Below are 17,411 nucleotides of genomic sequence, written 5' to 3' on the forward strand. Positions count from 1 at the left end.
CTTTGAACAACCTGCCTGGAGATCTCAGGCAGGCAAACTCAGTGTCATCTTTAAAATCTCTTCTTAAAACTCACTTTTATCGTATTGCCTTTTATTAACCTTTACCTTATTTTAGATTGTTTTATAAATTGTTAAATTGTTTTATTTATGTGTTCTTAAATGCATTTTGTTTCTTTGTCAAACACCTTGTAACTTTGTTTTGAAAAGTGCTATACAAATAAAATAATTATTATTATTATTATTATTATTTTCTTTGCTCGTTTCAAGGCAGCATTAGACCAGAAATCCCCATGTTTTGAGTCTGGTAACTTTGAAAAGAACATAGATAATGTTTCCAGATCTTTGTTTGATGAGGCTGTTTTAAAGCACGGTAAATCAGTGAATATATGTTGTAAATATAGCGTACACTTAAACTGATATTTAGGGGCTTAAAACGTGTTTCGCCGTTGCTCCCATCCACAGCAGTGCATTGCTTCTACAAACTGAGACTGTGCTAACTGGCATCTACTGGAGGTTATACACTGACTAAATACCTCATGCATCACTTCTTAAAAAAGCTGAACTTCTTTAATGCTGACATCTGGGACACACTAGAAAGGGGACCAGTAGGTCAAAACAAGACAAGTCAAAGAGATCGTCAACGACTATTTAATCTTATGTAGTTGTGGAAGAAAATCTCAAAATAACCCAGATTAAATGAAGATCAGTGGTTGCAAAAAAAAGTATAATTCTCCTTTGTGCTGCTGTTGTTTATCAGACTCGGGCTGAGAATGAGGAGCTGAGGGAAGATCTCTCTGAAGTGACCGCTCAACACAATTCAGTTCTCGAGGAGAACCAGAGACTCCGTGCCAAACTGGAGAACCTAGAGCAGGTCCTAAAGGTACGGCTTTGCTCTGTTACTCCGATCTTTTTTATTAATGTCACTCCTTACCATGATACTGGTAAAAAATAATTAAGCAATTTCTTTCTGAACAGCATATGCGAGAGGTCGCCGAGCGAAGGCAGCAGCTGGAATTGGAACATGAGCAGGCACTGGCTATCCTTAAGTTCAAACAGGATGAAATCAAACGGTTACAGAGGGTAAGAAGCACAGTCTCTTAAACACTTTACATATTTGATTCATATTTTTCCTGCTAAGATCAAAACTCTCAGTGTAATTATGAAGAATGGGTGGTTTTGTCCAGCAGGAGGCACCAATAAAGCACCGAGATTGTCAGTGGAGCATGTTCTGTTGTAAAGTTTATGAGCAATCAACCAACATTACACTCACTTTAATGTCTTTTATTTATCACCAGGCTCAGTTATACGCCAAGAGGGAGCATGAAGGAGTGGTTCAGATGCTGGAGGTGAGTTTGTGTTACACCACTGTGACTAGCAAAGGAATTATTTCAACAGCATGTAGTGCTTTTAATACCACACAGTTAAGCCCTTTATAGAGTTAAAGATGACTTACAAACACAAAAATCAAAGGTGCCAGTGTTTGTTACAGTCACACAAGAGAGAGGAAGTTAATTCACTCAGCCCCAACATTAGAGAGGAGGAGTCTGTCTAATGAGATAAAATCTCATTTATTATTAAAGAAGGTGTTTCATCTTCTCATCACCAAGCAAAAAGAATATAAATATTTGATCATCTCCATGTGTTCAGGAGACAAAAGACATCCTGTTGCCACTGAAGCAGCATGGACATAAAGCACAATGAGCTCTTTATTCTTATCTAAACACCTGGCACAGGAGCTGTTGCAGAAAATACTCGTACTTCTGTAGCACTCATGGGCCTGGAAAACCGTTTGAACAGATGGCTCCTCCGCTGCAGTGTGACGTTTGTACTTGCTCTCAGTGTGACTGTAACACACTTTGAATTCAAAATGAATCCAGACAGGTCTGTCTGATTGGCTGCTGATTTTAAACAATGAGAAAAAAAAAAGAGCCTCAAAACGTCCTTGATGACTATATATGTCTGTGCTCCATTTTTCACAGTGGATTTTGCTTAATGAAGTGTGTATTTTATTTTAGGAGTTGACTCAGCTTGTATTGCGGAGGGAGCTGGTAGAGTATAGTTGCTCCTGTTTTTTGTGTGTTTTTTTTAATGCTTGTTTCCTTCCTCTTGCTTTGTTTCTCTCACTTTCTGTCTCTATGAAAACCAAAAGTATCACAGGAGAAAGTCTCTTTCCCTCTCAACAACTTGAGCTTTGTTGCAGAGGCAACACACTGTCTTTTGGAAGATTAAACAGAATATTTGAGTTCACTCAAAAGGCAGGTGTTGGCCTTTTGAGGGCCAAGACACATTCTAGTGATACTGACCAAGCTGGAGTGCTGTGTATCTACTTTTTTAATATGTTTTCTCTTTCTCAGATTAATTGTTTCACAGTCATGTCATTGTATTCTTTTTGTTATCCTTCTGCTAACCAGAGTACACTGGACTGCATGCAGGTACTGATAACCTTTAGCCTGCTTGATCCTGGGCCAAATTATTTACCTTCCTGCCACTAAACCTCCCCTAGCCCCCCTGTAGGTAGAGCCACAAATCCCCAATTACTTTTATTTAAATCCTCCAGCCTGACAGTTTCCTCATACTTAAACTAAAGTGGATGTACACAGAAATCACAGCATATCAATTGACTGCACATGGTTCTCAACTTGGCGGTGGCTGAGCCAGTGGCTAACAGCTAACTGTGCTAACGTTGCAGTCCTAAAACCGGCAAAAGTATCGACAGAGCTAACATTAGGCGTGTTTCCATTAGTTATTTTTCCCTCTAGCGAGCCGCTATCGGTGTGGCTTGGGAGAGGATCCACCCAACTTCACCGGCTCAGAAAGTACCTGCCTCGGGTCGGTACTTTCTGAGCTGCTACTAACTAGTCGACGCCGATTGGTTGTATGGCGTAGAACTCGACACAACCACCACATAACAGGGCGCTGTTTTTAAAGAAATAAGCAGAGCAGACTGAGACGAGAGAATCAAGAACAAAAAAACAAAGAAGAGAAGACGATGGACAAAGGAAAAAGTCTTTGCAGCGTCCGTCTGTTGTCAGCGTCACATCACTGACGTCACGGTTAAAAAAAATTTGCTGAATAATCACGTTAGAGTCGCAGAACTATTTATATCACTTTTGAACTCTGTTGGTTAGCCGCTACAAAGTACCTGTATGGGAACAGAGGCCGAGGTGAACTAACTAGTGGGCGGAGCCAAAACACTCAGCCGCTTTCCAAAAAGTACTCAAAAAGTACTCAGTGGAAACACGCCTAGTGTAACCTGTGGGAGGGGGTTGTTGTGCTTGCCATCAACGACGTGGGTCGAGAAGGCGTTATCAGCAATAACTGCTGTATGAGAGCAGTGCAAAGTGGCTGTGAATGGGACACATGCAGTAACAAGCACACACAGTCAACAGCTGCTGCCACAACAATGTGTTGTTGTCAGCAAAGAACAGAGAAACTCAAATTAAAACACATGTGGAGCAGGACTGATTTACATCTCTGGCCAGGAGGATGTTACTCCACTACATGTTTACACAGTAGAGAGTTGTTTACTGCTTTATTAATCAATTTAAGCCCCATTTAAAAGCAGGGGTAACAGCCCTGCAGTAATTACTGTAAAACAGTATTTCATGAATGCTTCATGTGGCCACAGAGGCCCATTGCATGCTGATGCAATCTTTTAGGTTACTGTAGTGTGTGTGCAAATCAGGTCATTCACATGAGGCCAGAAAACACAGTTATCGCTCCCAGCTGCACTGAGCACACTTATCATGCTGCCTTGTTATTCGAGCTTATTATATCGAGGTAGAATCTCCCTTTGTGTATACCCAACACATCACTGAGTCGGAGCGCTGTTTGTAATTGAGTATACATTTGAGGTTTCTAAGAGATTTATCTCGGTACTCATTACCATTGGGTACAGTGCAGCTAGATAACAACTAACTAGGTTGTGCGTAGGTGAGCACTAACAGGAAATGTTGTTCAGACAGTTTCATGCAGATCAACCTGCCAGGAAACTCCCGCCGCAACCTGAAGTGAAATCAGCCACATATAGAAACTCAGCAGAGCGAAGACAAACTTCTGTAGTGATCTGGCAAATAACCCTGATGTTTAGTGGCTTTGTTAAAGTTGAATGAAGTATAAAGCAGAAGCAGAAAATATAACTTCTCATAACCTTCTGTGTGCTACCCCTTCGACTCTGGTTTTTACTCCTGTTTCCCACCTTACCAGAAAACTACCCGCCTTTACTTCCCTCCCTTTTTCTTTCAACTGAACCTGTAATTCTCTGCCATGTGTGTTTGAAGCTTCTAACAAATGTTTCAATAACAGTTATATTGTAATGCAATGTACCAAATGTGTGATGTCTATTGTATTGTTCCCTCCACAAAAATATTTAAAACTGTGTAAGATCAGATGTGAAATTTGATTTATCAGATCCATTTATATCTATGATTAAAAAATACATTTTCCATACTAACCAAGTAAGTGGTTGTATAGACATAAAAAGGTCACTGCATGACGCTAATAATGTGTAAAGAAGGTTAATTTTACATGCAGGAGCCTGTTTGAATCATGCAAGTGCAACGGCAAATGCAAAGCAGTAAGTCCAGGGCAGACACACTGTCTGGTGTTTCAAAAAGCCCACATGGTCCCATTTTGGTTCATGTATGGTTAGCAGTGCAAAGTGCAAAAAGGCTGTGCGAATATAGATCTATAAAACATAGATTGAAGGATGTACACTCTCAGTCATAGCGCTGGTTTCATCGCTGTAAGACAGCTGAGACAATCACAGCGACCCTCGACAAGCAGCAGAACATCAACACAACACTCCAAATCTGCAGACTCGTGCTACTTTTTACAGTACAATGATGGTGGTAATGAATCATAAAATATAGTTTGGTGAAGCTGTTTATATGATCAAGTCAATTGGACACTATTTCAATCATAATTTTACTGTAATTAATGTTGTAAATGGCTACATCACAACATATAACTTGATGCAGCAGCGTTTCCTTTGTCCTGCACCATAAGAATAAAACATGAACAGCTGATTGTTTTTTAAACTTTGTAAGTCTCACTCATTCATTCATTCACAGAGACAAATGCTGACTGCATTATGATGCATGTTTTTTTATGCCAGTTTAATCACGTCTAATTTAGTATTACTAGTGCAGTGCCCATAGGAAGTATGTACGTATTCGTACATTACATGCCACACTACAACGTCTGCAACTCCGTAAAACATTTACTTTTCATAAGGTACGCACACCATCCAGCACATACACATTGAAGATTGATATTAGCTGGAAACTATTCAAATATTATTGGAAAATCGAACCTTGTAGCACACTTTAAAACTCTGAAAGATAGGTAGGCTAAATAGACTTACAGATGAGATGAGTCAGGGTGGAAATCCAGAGTGAATTGTGTTACTGACCAGGTGTAGGCCTATCACACAATGGGGCGGAGCTCCACTAAAAGGCGTCCGATCGGAAACAGTGCAATGCCGCAACACGTTCAAACATGTTCAAAATCAAGGATGCACACTTTCGTGCCATGCGCAAGACACATACGAAATCTGAGGTCAGTCTGACTAACGGTCAGCGAGATATGCCCTAGATACACACACACACACACACACACACAGACGCTTCTTGCTTTTATAGATAGATTCTGCTGTTTCTGTGTATATTCCCAAAGTAAGTAGTTTACTGTTGTGTAAAAAATCACAAAAGAGACATCTGAGTGACAGAACATCCATTCTCAGCGCCACATCTAAATTGCACCTTTTTACTAAAATACCAACAACTGGCAAATGGCCAGAGCACTGCTTTCGCTGGTCATTGCACTTGCATGAAAATGAGGGTTTGATCCCTTCATATCACTGAGGTGCTGCAATAAAACAGTTCTCTTGAAGCACTAATAATCCACCTTAAACACAGACTTGCCTTGCAGCAACCTAACACTTTACTTAGCTTATGTAAATGGATGATGTCCTGTATCATGAAAGGTGGATTTTCCATTTAAAATCAACTTTGTTTGCAGTCAAAGGTACGAGACCTGGAGGACAAATGTCGCAGCCAGAGCGAACAGTTTGGCTTACTGTCCCAAGAGTTGGATAAGTTTCGACTGCAGGCCTCCAAGGCGGACCTGGCCGGCGCTAGCCTCTTTAACAACCCCGGCCTCTCTGTTCTGACCAACGGGGTGGGCCTGACTACAGAGCGAGGTGAGCCGCACCACCCTGACCTGCACTCACACCCAAAAGTTCAACATATAAAGAAAGTTTTAGTTGTTGAGGGCTTTTGAACATGATAGACTTCCACAAAACTGCTTATAATAGCAAAATGTTTGTGGATTTGTTATGAAACAGCTTCACCTGATTGATGACTCTCAGAACAAATAATAAAGTCAAGTGATCTGCTGTATTTATTCTTGTTTCAAGATAATCTAATAATTGAATTCTAGTCTATCCATGAGTTTGCTCTCCTATTATATAATCTTTGTTAGTTTTTTGGGATTATTTCAGTACCAAAGGAAATGTTATCACCCAAGAGGTAACTGAGAATTGGCACAAAGCCTGGCCTGGTGAATGTAGACCACCATACATGGACAGAGACACATGACAAAAGCATTCAAATCCATTTTAAAGTGTCCCTGCAGGGAAACATGCTCTCAGCTTAACATTATTGACTTTGTGGTTTTAGTTTAAACAGTAAGGCCACATGAAATTGTGCCTAAAATGATCTTAATAGATTGAGTGCAATGTGTGTGTGTGTGTGTGTGTGTGTGTCTCTGTGTGTGTGTGTGTGTGTGTGTGTGTGTGTGTGTCTGTGTATGTCTGTGTGTGTCTCTGTGTGTGTGTGTGTGTGTGTGTGTGTGTGTGTCTGTGTCAAATTTCATCTTCTTCTACTCAGGCTGTGAATTGAAAGCACAGGCACATATATTCAGATTATCCATTATAATGTTATCCCAGCTACAACTGCTTTAAACGTACAAACAGCACAAATCTACTCCAAATCTTTCCTGCTGTCTGTATCCAACCTCTTTTTTCCTACACTGTTCATGTGTTTTTAGACTGCACTGGCTCATGGGACATGGTGTCTCTGGGTGAAATAGCCTTCTGGAGTCTTGAGGGAGGTGACACTCTCTCCTGCCCCGAGGGTAATGATCCGCTCGGTACTCTCTCCGTCTCTGTTACTCATGATTTGTGTTGGGCACCGTCACACGGCATGTTCTAACCCAGGCATGTCCAAACTATTCCACAAAGGGCCGTGTGGCTGCAGGTTTTCGTTTCAACCAAGCAAAAGCACACAGTTTGACCAATCAACTGTCTGAAGTCTGAGATCAGTTGATTAACTGAGTAGGTTTGTCAAAAGTATCGATACTAAAACATTGTATCCGGATACGATACTCATTTTCAAAAGTATCGAGTATCTGAAGCTTGTTATCATAGTTGCAGTTTCTTTTTGCACAACTGTTTTTTAACGTTTTTTAATTATTTAACCTGTGGTTCTGTTATTTTTATTTATTTATTTATTTTTTATTATTAATTTAAACAAAACACAACATAAGTCACCAATGGACAAACACAGTAAAAAAAGAAAAAAAAAAATCACAAAACCAACCTAAATAAATGAAATAAACAACAATGATAAATAAGATCTTTAACACATTTAATAACATTAAAACTAAAACTAGACACAAACAAACATCAAACATAATTACCACATAAAATATACAGTATATCAGTAAACTTAATAACCTAACAGAACATTTTCTGTTCTGTTAATTTTTACATGTTGCATTTTTCTTGTTAATAAAAATATTTCTGTTAAATTTTGGGGTCTTTGTTTTTATCCCTGTGGTATCGAAAATGGTATTGAGTATCGAATATTTTCCTGAGTATCGGTATCGAGTTGAAAATTTTAGTATCGTGACAACCCTATAACTGAGTCCAGTCTGGTGTGCTGCTCCTTGGTTGGAACCAAAACCTGCAGCCACACGGCCCTTGGTGGAATAGTTTGGACATGCCTGTTCTAACCCGTCATCTCACCCGCACCGTCACACTCCAGCACTGCAATGCTCACCATCACATGAGGGTCAGTGCTTGTGGGTTGAGGTGAGAAATGAACCAGTTAAGCCCCTTAACGCTGCTGGTGTGACAAACCTTGCCACAAGGTAGTGTGACCTCTGACCCCAGACAGATGGAGGCAGGATTTTTCCTCCACTGTTTAATCAGCCCGGTTCAACCTTGAGCCTCCTGCATGTCATCCAGTGACCTCACCCACCTCGCTGCTCATGGATTCGACCAGTTGAACCAGTGACAGGGGTCGGGGGTTGTCTATTAAAGTCATGGATTATGTGTTTATTCTCTACCTCTCTCTCTCTTTCTCCTGCTAGATGTGGCGGCTGCGCTGCGGCTGGGGGCCACCCCCCACGCTGCAGGCCTGTCCAGGGTGGAGCGCTCCCCCGTCACCAAGCATCGAGAGCTGCCCACCATCAGTGTCAGCAAGTCAGGCTCCACCTCCAGCAAGTCAGAAACCACACACCTCACCCCCAAGTCTGACACCCACCTCAGTCCGCACAAATCAAGCCCTACACATGAGGTACCTGCCTTGGGAATATGCAATGCACTTGTCACTAATTTTAGAATGAATTCTTTATTCATCATGTAACAGGAGCAACACACATTAATTATACACTTATAAGTCAGTTATACAGTCATGGAAAAATTATTAGATCATTGTTTGCTTCAATTTCTTGTTCACAGGGTTCGTACGGGTGCTTGAAATCCTTTTAAATGCTTAAATTTAAATGTTGTATTTTCAAGGTTTAAAAAGTGCTTGGATTTTGGATAAAGTGCTTGTAAATGCTTGAAATTCTTACTTTATTTATCTTGCAATCTGACTATATCCATCTATAGACTTTAGATAATCACATGTTCAATGTAAACAATAATGAGTAGCCTATCTGAAATGAAGACCGTTCCTCCTAAAAGTGTAATGCCATCGCTGTTGGTATGGTTAAGTGAAATCTCCCCCTTTTAGTATGTAAGTACTCATCTAAAAGATGCAATTGACAAATGGGGTAAGATACTGGAAAAGCTTGAAATTTTACCTTGAAAGTCCTTGAAAAATGCTTGAATTTGACCACTGCTAAAGTGTACGAACCCTGTGTTCATTGTAATGACTGGTACAATTAAATGTACATTTGTTTGGACAAATATAGTGATAACAACAAAAATAGCTCATAAGAGTTATTACAGTGTCATTATATTTGTCCAAACAAATGTACCTTTAGTTGTACCAAGCATTTAATATTAGGGTGGTGTAAAAATGTTTCCATGACTGTATATTTGCATGTCAGGCCAAGCAGTATTTGCAATTGTGGCCAAAACCACCTCTTACAGTATGAGTATGAGTTAAATAGTGATCTTTCTGAGTCAACCTGAGTCAAATGGCTACTTCATTTACATAGGATAGGTGGGTTAGTGTTAATTTGAAGCCCTGGTTGTGGCTTTGTGAGAGTTTTGTTCTCATCAGCGATAGTTGGATTTTATTTGAAGGGGGGTTACATGAGATACTCATCCATAGTCAGTGTATTAAAGAGCAGGTCCATTATTTATTTTTTAAAGGTTTTTCCATCATTCTGTAACTTCTAAGTAGTGTTCCTTAGGAATACAAATCCCAACATTTACATTTTTGTGGATGTTACATTAGCATCAAAATACTACCTTCCTAAGGCCTTCTAGAAACATTTTCCTATGTGACCTGACATAAGTTTCTGGATGATGCTGTTGCTACATATATCCCATATCCCACCCTTTTTAGCAGTCGGTACGTTTTTTGTTTAGAGAAGCAGAGTATGGGCACACAAGTTAAGCAATGTACTGCTGTTGACGCCACGTTCAGATCAGAAGAATGTCACACAATAACACAAACAAACTAACAGGTTGAGGAAACCAACAATTTCTGTGTTCTGCGAGGTAAACAGAGTGTTTTTGTCAAAGGAGTCTGGTGGCTTTGAGGAGAGTGTTATGTACAGCTCATTCTTTATACGGTCTATGGTTCTGCAGTCGACTGGGGCCGAAGCAAATTTATTTACTTTTTCTTTCAACTGAACCTGTAATTCTCTGCCATGTGTGTTTGAAGCTTCTAACAAATGTTTCAATGACAGTTATATTGTCTGTCTTGCAGCAACCTAACCTTGATTTTATAATGTATTTTTATACCTTACATAAGCACAATGTAATGTAATGCAATGTACTATATCTGTGATGTCTATTGGTATATGTATACTGTGTAAGATCAGATGTGAAATTTGATTTATTAGATGTGTTTATATCTATGATTAAAAAATAAATTTCCCATACTAACCAAGTAAGTGTTAGTATAGACATAAAAAGGTCACTGCATGACGCTAATAATCTGTAAAGAAGTATAATTTTACATGCAGGAGCCATTTGAATCATGCAAGTGCAACGGCAAATGCAAAGCAGTATGAAGCAAATGTATTTAGCCACCTAATAAAGGACCATCTAAAAAGATCAACATCAGTTTAAGCATACGCTATATTTAGAACACTTTCCCCACTTTACTTTTAGTTTGTTTGTGTAATTGTGTGACTTTTGGATCTGAACTAACGTGGAATCCACAGCAGTATATTCTGTAATGACTCAGCTAGTGCTAGCGTTCACAGCTTACTGTGGTAAACTACGTCACTGCTTTTTGCTACGGCTGAGTGGACATTTCCATGTTAAAAACCCAAAAACGAAGGCCAATAGAGTCGACCTTTATATACAGTAGATGGTGGTTGGCAGGCCTCCAGTTTGGAGAAGCAGGCAGGAGCACTGACACGGAAGCTAAACATTGTGCTGCTGTGGATGGGGGCAGCAGCAAAACTAGCTTCCTTGTCAGTTCGACTGGCTGCTTCTCCAACCTGGAGAACAACACCAAACCATCCCTTTAATGTTCAGCCCTGTTATGTCATTGAGCTGGACCGCCTGCAGCTCTTCTTCTTCTTCCTTTGTTTCTACAAAGACAGGCAGATTGCTCATCAAGATTACCAAGACAGCCAGGCACGATCACATTGATTGTGTGGATTTAATGGATTAAAAAGCCCTCCTTAACCTCCCTGTCATCTCACGCGAACAGAGACTGTAGCTGAATATGCCAGAGCTCCCTCTGCTCATTCACAGGAGAAGTTTATTTGGATCGGCTGCCATGTTGTAGTATTTTTGTTGTGCCGTGTCTCCAAAAGTGTCAGTGTCTGGTCTTGCATGACAGACAGGTTGGTGGTCTTTTCATCTAGTCACTCGTCTGCCCACATTTCAATAAAGCTCATATTTAGTGAGATAATCCATTCGCCTCTGTGGATTATGAAGGTTATACAGTAGTAGTTGTAAGTGATTATCCTTAAAAAGGTTTTCCCAGGGAGCTATAAATATACAAGCTCTCTTATTGTACTGTGTGTAACTGTTATGAATGGAAATCAAACTCGGGTGTCAAGGTTACTCTCTATGAACACCAGTGACAAAATCACCACTTAACAAGAATTGTGTACACAGTATTATTTGTGTGAGCATTTGCTGTAGCTGATAAATAGTTCTGGCATTTAATGTTAATACGTTGAACTGAAAAAGGGGACATATTACTCTCATTTTCAGGTTCCTACTTTTATTTTAGGTTTCCACTAGAACATGTTTACAGGCTTTAATGTAAAAAAAACACGTTATTTTTCTATTACTGTCCGTCTTTATATACCTGTATTCACCCTCTGTCTAAACACCCAGTCAACTCTGATTGGTCAGTTTTTCCAGGTCTTCCACATTGGTGTCTCGGCACCATCATTGCAGCCGGGGAATGCCCGTAACACCACAGTAGCGGCACTTTTTACATAAATATAGTATAGCTGTGACATCACAACGTGACAGAAGTCCTGACGGCTTGTTTAAAGACACAGTTTCTGAATACAGGCTGCGTTCATTCCTCTGTGGATTGAGCGTTTTGATACTTTCACAGTATTTATACAGCACCAGACAATTCACCTCCCGTTCATGGTGTCCTCAGGTGGACACTGCCAGTGAAGTGGAGGAGCTGGACATTGACGTAGCCCCAGCTCCTTACACAGCCAGCAGAGGGGCAGCAAAGCTTCAGGTTTTCATTGCAAGATACAGGTAAGTATTAAACTGAGGCAGGAGTCACGGCATCAGCTATTTAATATGTGATTTAAAATATATAACCTCCTGGTAATTTAATTTTCAACAGCTATAATCCATATGATGGCCCCAATGACAACCCTGAAGTGGAGCTTCCTCTCACTGCTGGAGAATACATCTATGTGTATGGAGACATGGATGATGACGGCTTCTATGAAGGTAAATCTGGAGTAAAAATGGCTGCATCTCCAGTTTCATTTATTCTTTGTTCATGCGCACTGTAACGAATTTCACTGTAAAATAACAGTAAAATACTGGCAGCAGGGACGCCAGTATTATTTTACAGTCCACATACTGTAATTTATTTAACATTATATTACCGTATTTTGGCTTACAGTATATGATCGTAGGATAATGGTGTGTGTTATTTTACAGCAATTCATTACAAATAGTGTTTAATGCTTTTAATTTATAGTTATCTATTTTTATTATTAATTGACCGATTTAAATATTAATTTACATGTGAGGGATGAATATTTAACAGTATTTTACAATTATTATAAAATACAGTAGTATACTGTTGTAAATTCACCGTAAATACACAGCATTTCGTTACAGTGCGGTATTCAGTAAGTGTTTATTGTGGCTCCTTCCAGGTGAGCTGATGGACGGACGCAGAGGGCTGGTCCCCTCTAACTTTGTGGAACGTGTATCAGACGACGACGTCATGAGCACTCACCATCCAGAGACGGCGGACATGTCCCATAACTCCCTGCTAGACAGCAGCCTGCACAGTGCCAGCCACCAGCATCACCTCCACGTGGGCGTCAGCGCCTCAGAGAGGACAGAGGTCTCTGCTGCCTCTGGCCCTGCCTCAGCCCCCTCAGATTCAGCATCGGCCTTGGCTGTCCCAGCCCCCCTCACCAACGGCCTGGACTTGGATTTGGAGGAGGTGGGAGTGGACATTGTGCCTTACCCACGTAAGCTTACCCTCATCAAGCAGCTTGCCAAGAGCATCATCATCGGCTGGGACCCTCCGTTGGTGCCGGCTGGGTGGGGCAATGTGTGGAGCTATAATGTGTTTGTGGACCAGGAGCTGCGGCTCAACGTGCCCTTCGGTGCCCAGACCAAAGCGGTTCTGGAGCGGTTGGACATAAACCTCAAGGCCTACCGTGTGTCAGTGCAAAGCCTGACGGAGAAGGGCCCCTCGGACCAGCTCCGCTGCAGCATGCTGGTCGGTCGGGACGTTAGTGTGGCGCCCACGCAGCTGCGCGTGGAGAGGATCACCGCCACCTCTGCCAACCTGACCTGGCTGCCCAGCAACAGTAACTATGTGCACATTGTGTCCTTGAATGAGGAGGAGTGTGAGCTGGTGAAGGCTGGCTGCTGCTCGCTGTGCCTCAATAACCTCTTGCCCAGCCTGCAGTACACAGTCAAAGTGGAGGCGCGTCCGCACCGCACGCCATGGGAGTTACCTGTGGAGCGACGCGAACACAGAAGCGCTACAATCACCTTCAGCACACTGATGGCAGGTCAGGACTCACTCATTTATCTCATAGGTGCCATGCTAACTACACTTATACTTACACTCTTGTTTTCCCAGACTTTTTACAAAAATTATTCCAGATCAATCAATCAATTTGTGATTGAATCATAATTAAGTCACAAAATAAATTGGCTGGGTAATATATTAACAATACATCAATTTCATGATATGAGATTAGATAGTGTGTGTGTTTTCCTGGCTTTAAAGACTGCATTACAGTAAAATTATGTGAATTTTTTAACTTACCAGACTCTCTATCTATCCGTTCTGTTATTAACCATTTTTTTCCTATGATCCTGCTGATCATTTGGAGCAATATTAAATAGAAAATTAACTTCACACAAGTACCCTTACCCTCTGATCTACCTCCATCAAACACAAACTATTGTTCAGTATAAAAACAAATTCCCTGTTTGATTTTTATCTGAACTTGTATTATAAACAAAAATAGTAACTTCCTTTAATTTCTGCTGTTCGTGTGTGTATAAGAAAGAGATATCTAATCCCATTCATAGCCTTATCGAAGCTTTGTGTGGGCATTTTCCTTCAGATCATTTTTTAATTCTAACAATATGCCCATGTTTGTGATTGACATTTCATAGACAGAACTGCTAATGAGTGCTCACATTAGGGAATTGTCGAGACGGCCACAATCACTGTTACAAAAATAGGTTGGATTTTTTTTTAAGTGGGGTTGTCTGTTCCATATGCTGCAGACTGGGGGCAGCTGTAAAACATATTTTTGCCTCCAAAAAAAAAATCAATACCCGTTTCAGTGTGCACTTTATTTATAATATTCATTTATTTTTTATTACTATTTATTCATTCAGTTTGTTAGTTTGTTATTGTGTAACTGGTGATTTAAAGGGTTGGTTCGGATTCAACAAATAAGTGATAGTGGGGATTCTCTACCTCCCACACAAAGACATCAGTTTATTCATGAGAGCTGCTTTTGTGAGCTGCTCAGATTAGCCCTCCTTTATTAAACAGCCAAAGCACCTTGGTACAGAATGTATTACTTCAAAGGAAAGGAAAGTAGGTGGTTTGATTGGTCGTGACAGATGCCACCCTCCACCACACCTACTCGTCATGTATTGCTACTCCCGATGACCAAGTAGCATTTTATTATCATGGCCAGTCAGTATTTTGTAAAGTGCCCTTTGCTTGTTTGTTTGACAAAGGAGGAAGCTCAATGTGAGGTTTTGATATTTTGGTGAAAACTGATGTTGGTAATTGCAATGATGCTAGTTTGTGTTACTATATTTTTTTCATGTTTTTATGAATCAATCCTAGGCCTGTAAGATGTTTATTTGTGATCGTTGTCATATTAGATTTGAGTTGTATTTCACTAAATGATTGTTCAAATTTGCTTAAGTTTCACGCCCACAGTCTAGGAACTCAGGTATATGGTTTCTAAATTTCTTAGTGTCCCTTTAGAGTGTTAGATGGCCTTTTTTACTCTCCATAGAATCATGTTCCCATTGTGATAATCATATCTTATCCCAAGCACTGTATTTTCAATATGAGTCAATCACATCATATTAATATGAAACTATTTCTCTATCTGTTTCTTGCCACTGGCTGTGGTATGATGCTGTCGACCCCTTCAGGTCCCCCTGATGCTCCTCTGGATGTCCAGCTGGAGCACGGCCCCTCCCCGGGCATCGCCCTCATCAGCTGGCTGCCAGTCACTATAGATGCTGCCGGGACCTCCAACGGAGTCCGTGTCTCTGGATACACCATATATGCTGACAAGAAAAAGGCAAGAACTTGGCATCTGTTGTGGAACTTTAACATTCCTTTCAATCAAGCAGTGCAGTACGTAGTCCTGTCACGATAACACATTTTTAGGACCATATATTTTCCCAGAAACTATCATGATAAACGATAGTATCTATGTTTTTTTTTTTTAGTTTTATAACAATATTATATATAGTGTATAATAAGTACATAATTCCAAATTCCAAAGCAATGGATTCTTAAATCTCGAGAATGTGGAAAAGAAATATATCAATGTCCTAGATAAAATAAACATTTATAAGTTAACTACAACCAAAACAAATAAATTAGACTTTCAGGCTCTGTTAACAAAACATTGCACTGAGATAATCATTATGTATTATATTATTTTATTATTAAAATAACATATAAACAGCTGGAACAGCTGCTTGGCAAATATAGGGTTTTTTTTGCAATTTGTACTGCTTGTTAAACATTTGCAGCATTACTTTAAACACAACACAAAAAAACACAAAAAGTCAATATATTAAGTCCAGAAAAAACTATCGTGTCCATTTTTATATATTGAACGATAAGTCGATAGTAATTATCATGACAGGCCTAGCAGGGCGATTTAATTTTAGTTTATATCAGTCAGTCTATGGCTTTTTTAAAGCTGCTGTACAGTTTTATAATAAAAAAGAAGAAAAAATTAGAAAATTTTATATGTTGATCGTTCTCAAGTGATCCAGTTGCCTGGCTATTTTATTTTTTATCAGAATGTACTGTGGTTTTGTCATATTTGACCATTCCTGACATAAAAACTAATAAAAATAAAAGTATTAAAACAAAGAAGAAAAAATTATGATGTTAATGTGATGTGTGGTTTAAAAATCTACCTGTGGTTCTGGTGTCCAAGGTGCTGGAGGTGTCCTCTCCAACAGCCGGCAGCGCCCTGCTGGGCCCCTCTCAGATGCAGTCCCTGCTGGCAGCTCAGGAGCTCACTGTCCGCACCATGTCCGCCCACGGGGAGTCCTGCGACTCTTTGCCAGTCAATGTGCCCTCCAAGCTGGCTGCCATCATGGCAGGTCCAGCTATCACCACCCCAGTTGTGCCAGCCCTCCCCTGCAGCCCTACAGGCTGCAGTAACCTGCCCTCTCCGCCGTCCTACGGGAACTCTGCTGCCAAAGTCTCCATGCTGCCCAGCACGCTGCCATCAGACACCAACATCACTGGCCTCACAGTGGAGGTTGCTGCCAACCCTCCTCATGCTCTCCACTCAGAAAATCTACTCGTATCTACTTCATATGTGAAGGCCTGGGCCAACCCCTCTTCTGCTGCTGCCTTCGCTGAGTGTGGGGCCATATTGCCAGTAGCCTCCACCATTAGTCCAGTGGTAATCCTCTCTCTTCTTTCCTCCTAGAGATAAGAAGTCACAGCTTGATTATTTTATAGATCAGAGGTTTTCAGTCTGTGAGGAGTGACAAATATAAGGGACAAGTGCATGCCGATGTTGTAAATTAACCTGGAAGTCTCTTATTGTAGTTTGGCCTGATTATGAACACAGTCAGAAGTTGGAGCTATAGCTGTGACGGCTCATAGAGGCAGTTAAGGTACTTAACACCCCTGGCACCCAATTCTTTGCCCAATAACCGTCAGAATTGTCACCTCGTTACTCTCTATTTCCTTCCTCAATCTGACATTGCCTCCCAACTTTTTTCCATGGGGGAACAGAAAATATTTTCCCTCACCAATCACAAGAGACCACTGATTATTCTGACTCGAATGCCATTTTAAGTTGACAATGATGCATAGCCATGCCGACATACTGGTCTATTGGGGATATCCAAACTGTTAAGTTCCAAATGATGTTCATTGTTGATGTTAGGGCTAAACTGTAAGAACAAATACAATTGCGTTAGACCTGGAAGAGAAAAAATGGATGGGGCAGAATGAGTTGATAATGCTAAAACATGATGGGTGGTGTTGGTGGGGTGCAGTTCTTCTTTCTCT

The 17,411-nt window shown here is 40.6% G+C and overlaps 1 protein-coding gene across 1 annotated transcript in view; it reads left to right on the forward strand.

Annotated features, from left to right (window-relative positions):
* Window positions 1-17,411, forward strand: part of LOC131986368 (peripheral-type benzodiazepine receptor-associated protein 1) — an 85,914-nt gene that overhangs the window by 49,764 nt on the left and 18,739 nt on the right. The window contains exons 9-20 of the mRNA XM_059351278.1: window positions 758-880; window positions 976-1,080; window positions 1,296-1,346; window positions 2,016-2,048; window positions 6,022-6,202; window positions 7,051-7,137; window positions 8,377-8,582; window positions 12,045-12,151; window positions 12,243-12,352; window positions 12,790-13,665; window positions 15,290-15,441; window positions 16,318-16,794. Coding sequence (XP_059207261.1) covers window positions 758-880; window positions 976-1,080; window positions 1,296-1,346; window positions 2,016-2,048; window positions 6,022-6,202; window positions 7,051-7,137; window positions 8,377-8,582; window positions 12,045-12,151; window positions 12,243-12,352; window positions 12,790-13,665; window positions 15,290-15,441; window positions 16,318-16,794 — 2,508 coding nt within the window. The remainder of the gene's footprint in view (window positions 1-757; window positions 881-975; window positions 1,081-1,295; window positions 1,347-2,015; window positions 2,049-6,021; window positions 6,203-7,050; window positions 7,138-8,376; window positions 8,583-12,044; window positions 12,152-12,242; window positions 12,353-12,789; window positions 13,666-15,289; window positions 15,442-16,317; window positions 16,795-17,411) is intronic.

The sequence above is a fragment of the Centropristis striata genome, chromosome 15 (assembly GCF_030273125.1).
Source record: "Centropristis striata isolate RG_2023a ecotype Rhode Island chromosome 15, C.striata_1.0, whole genome shotgun sequence".
NCBI lineage: Eukaryota > Metazoa > Chordata > Actinopteri > Perciformes > Serranidae > Centropristis > Centropristis striata.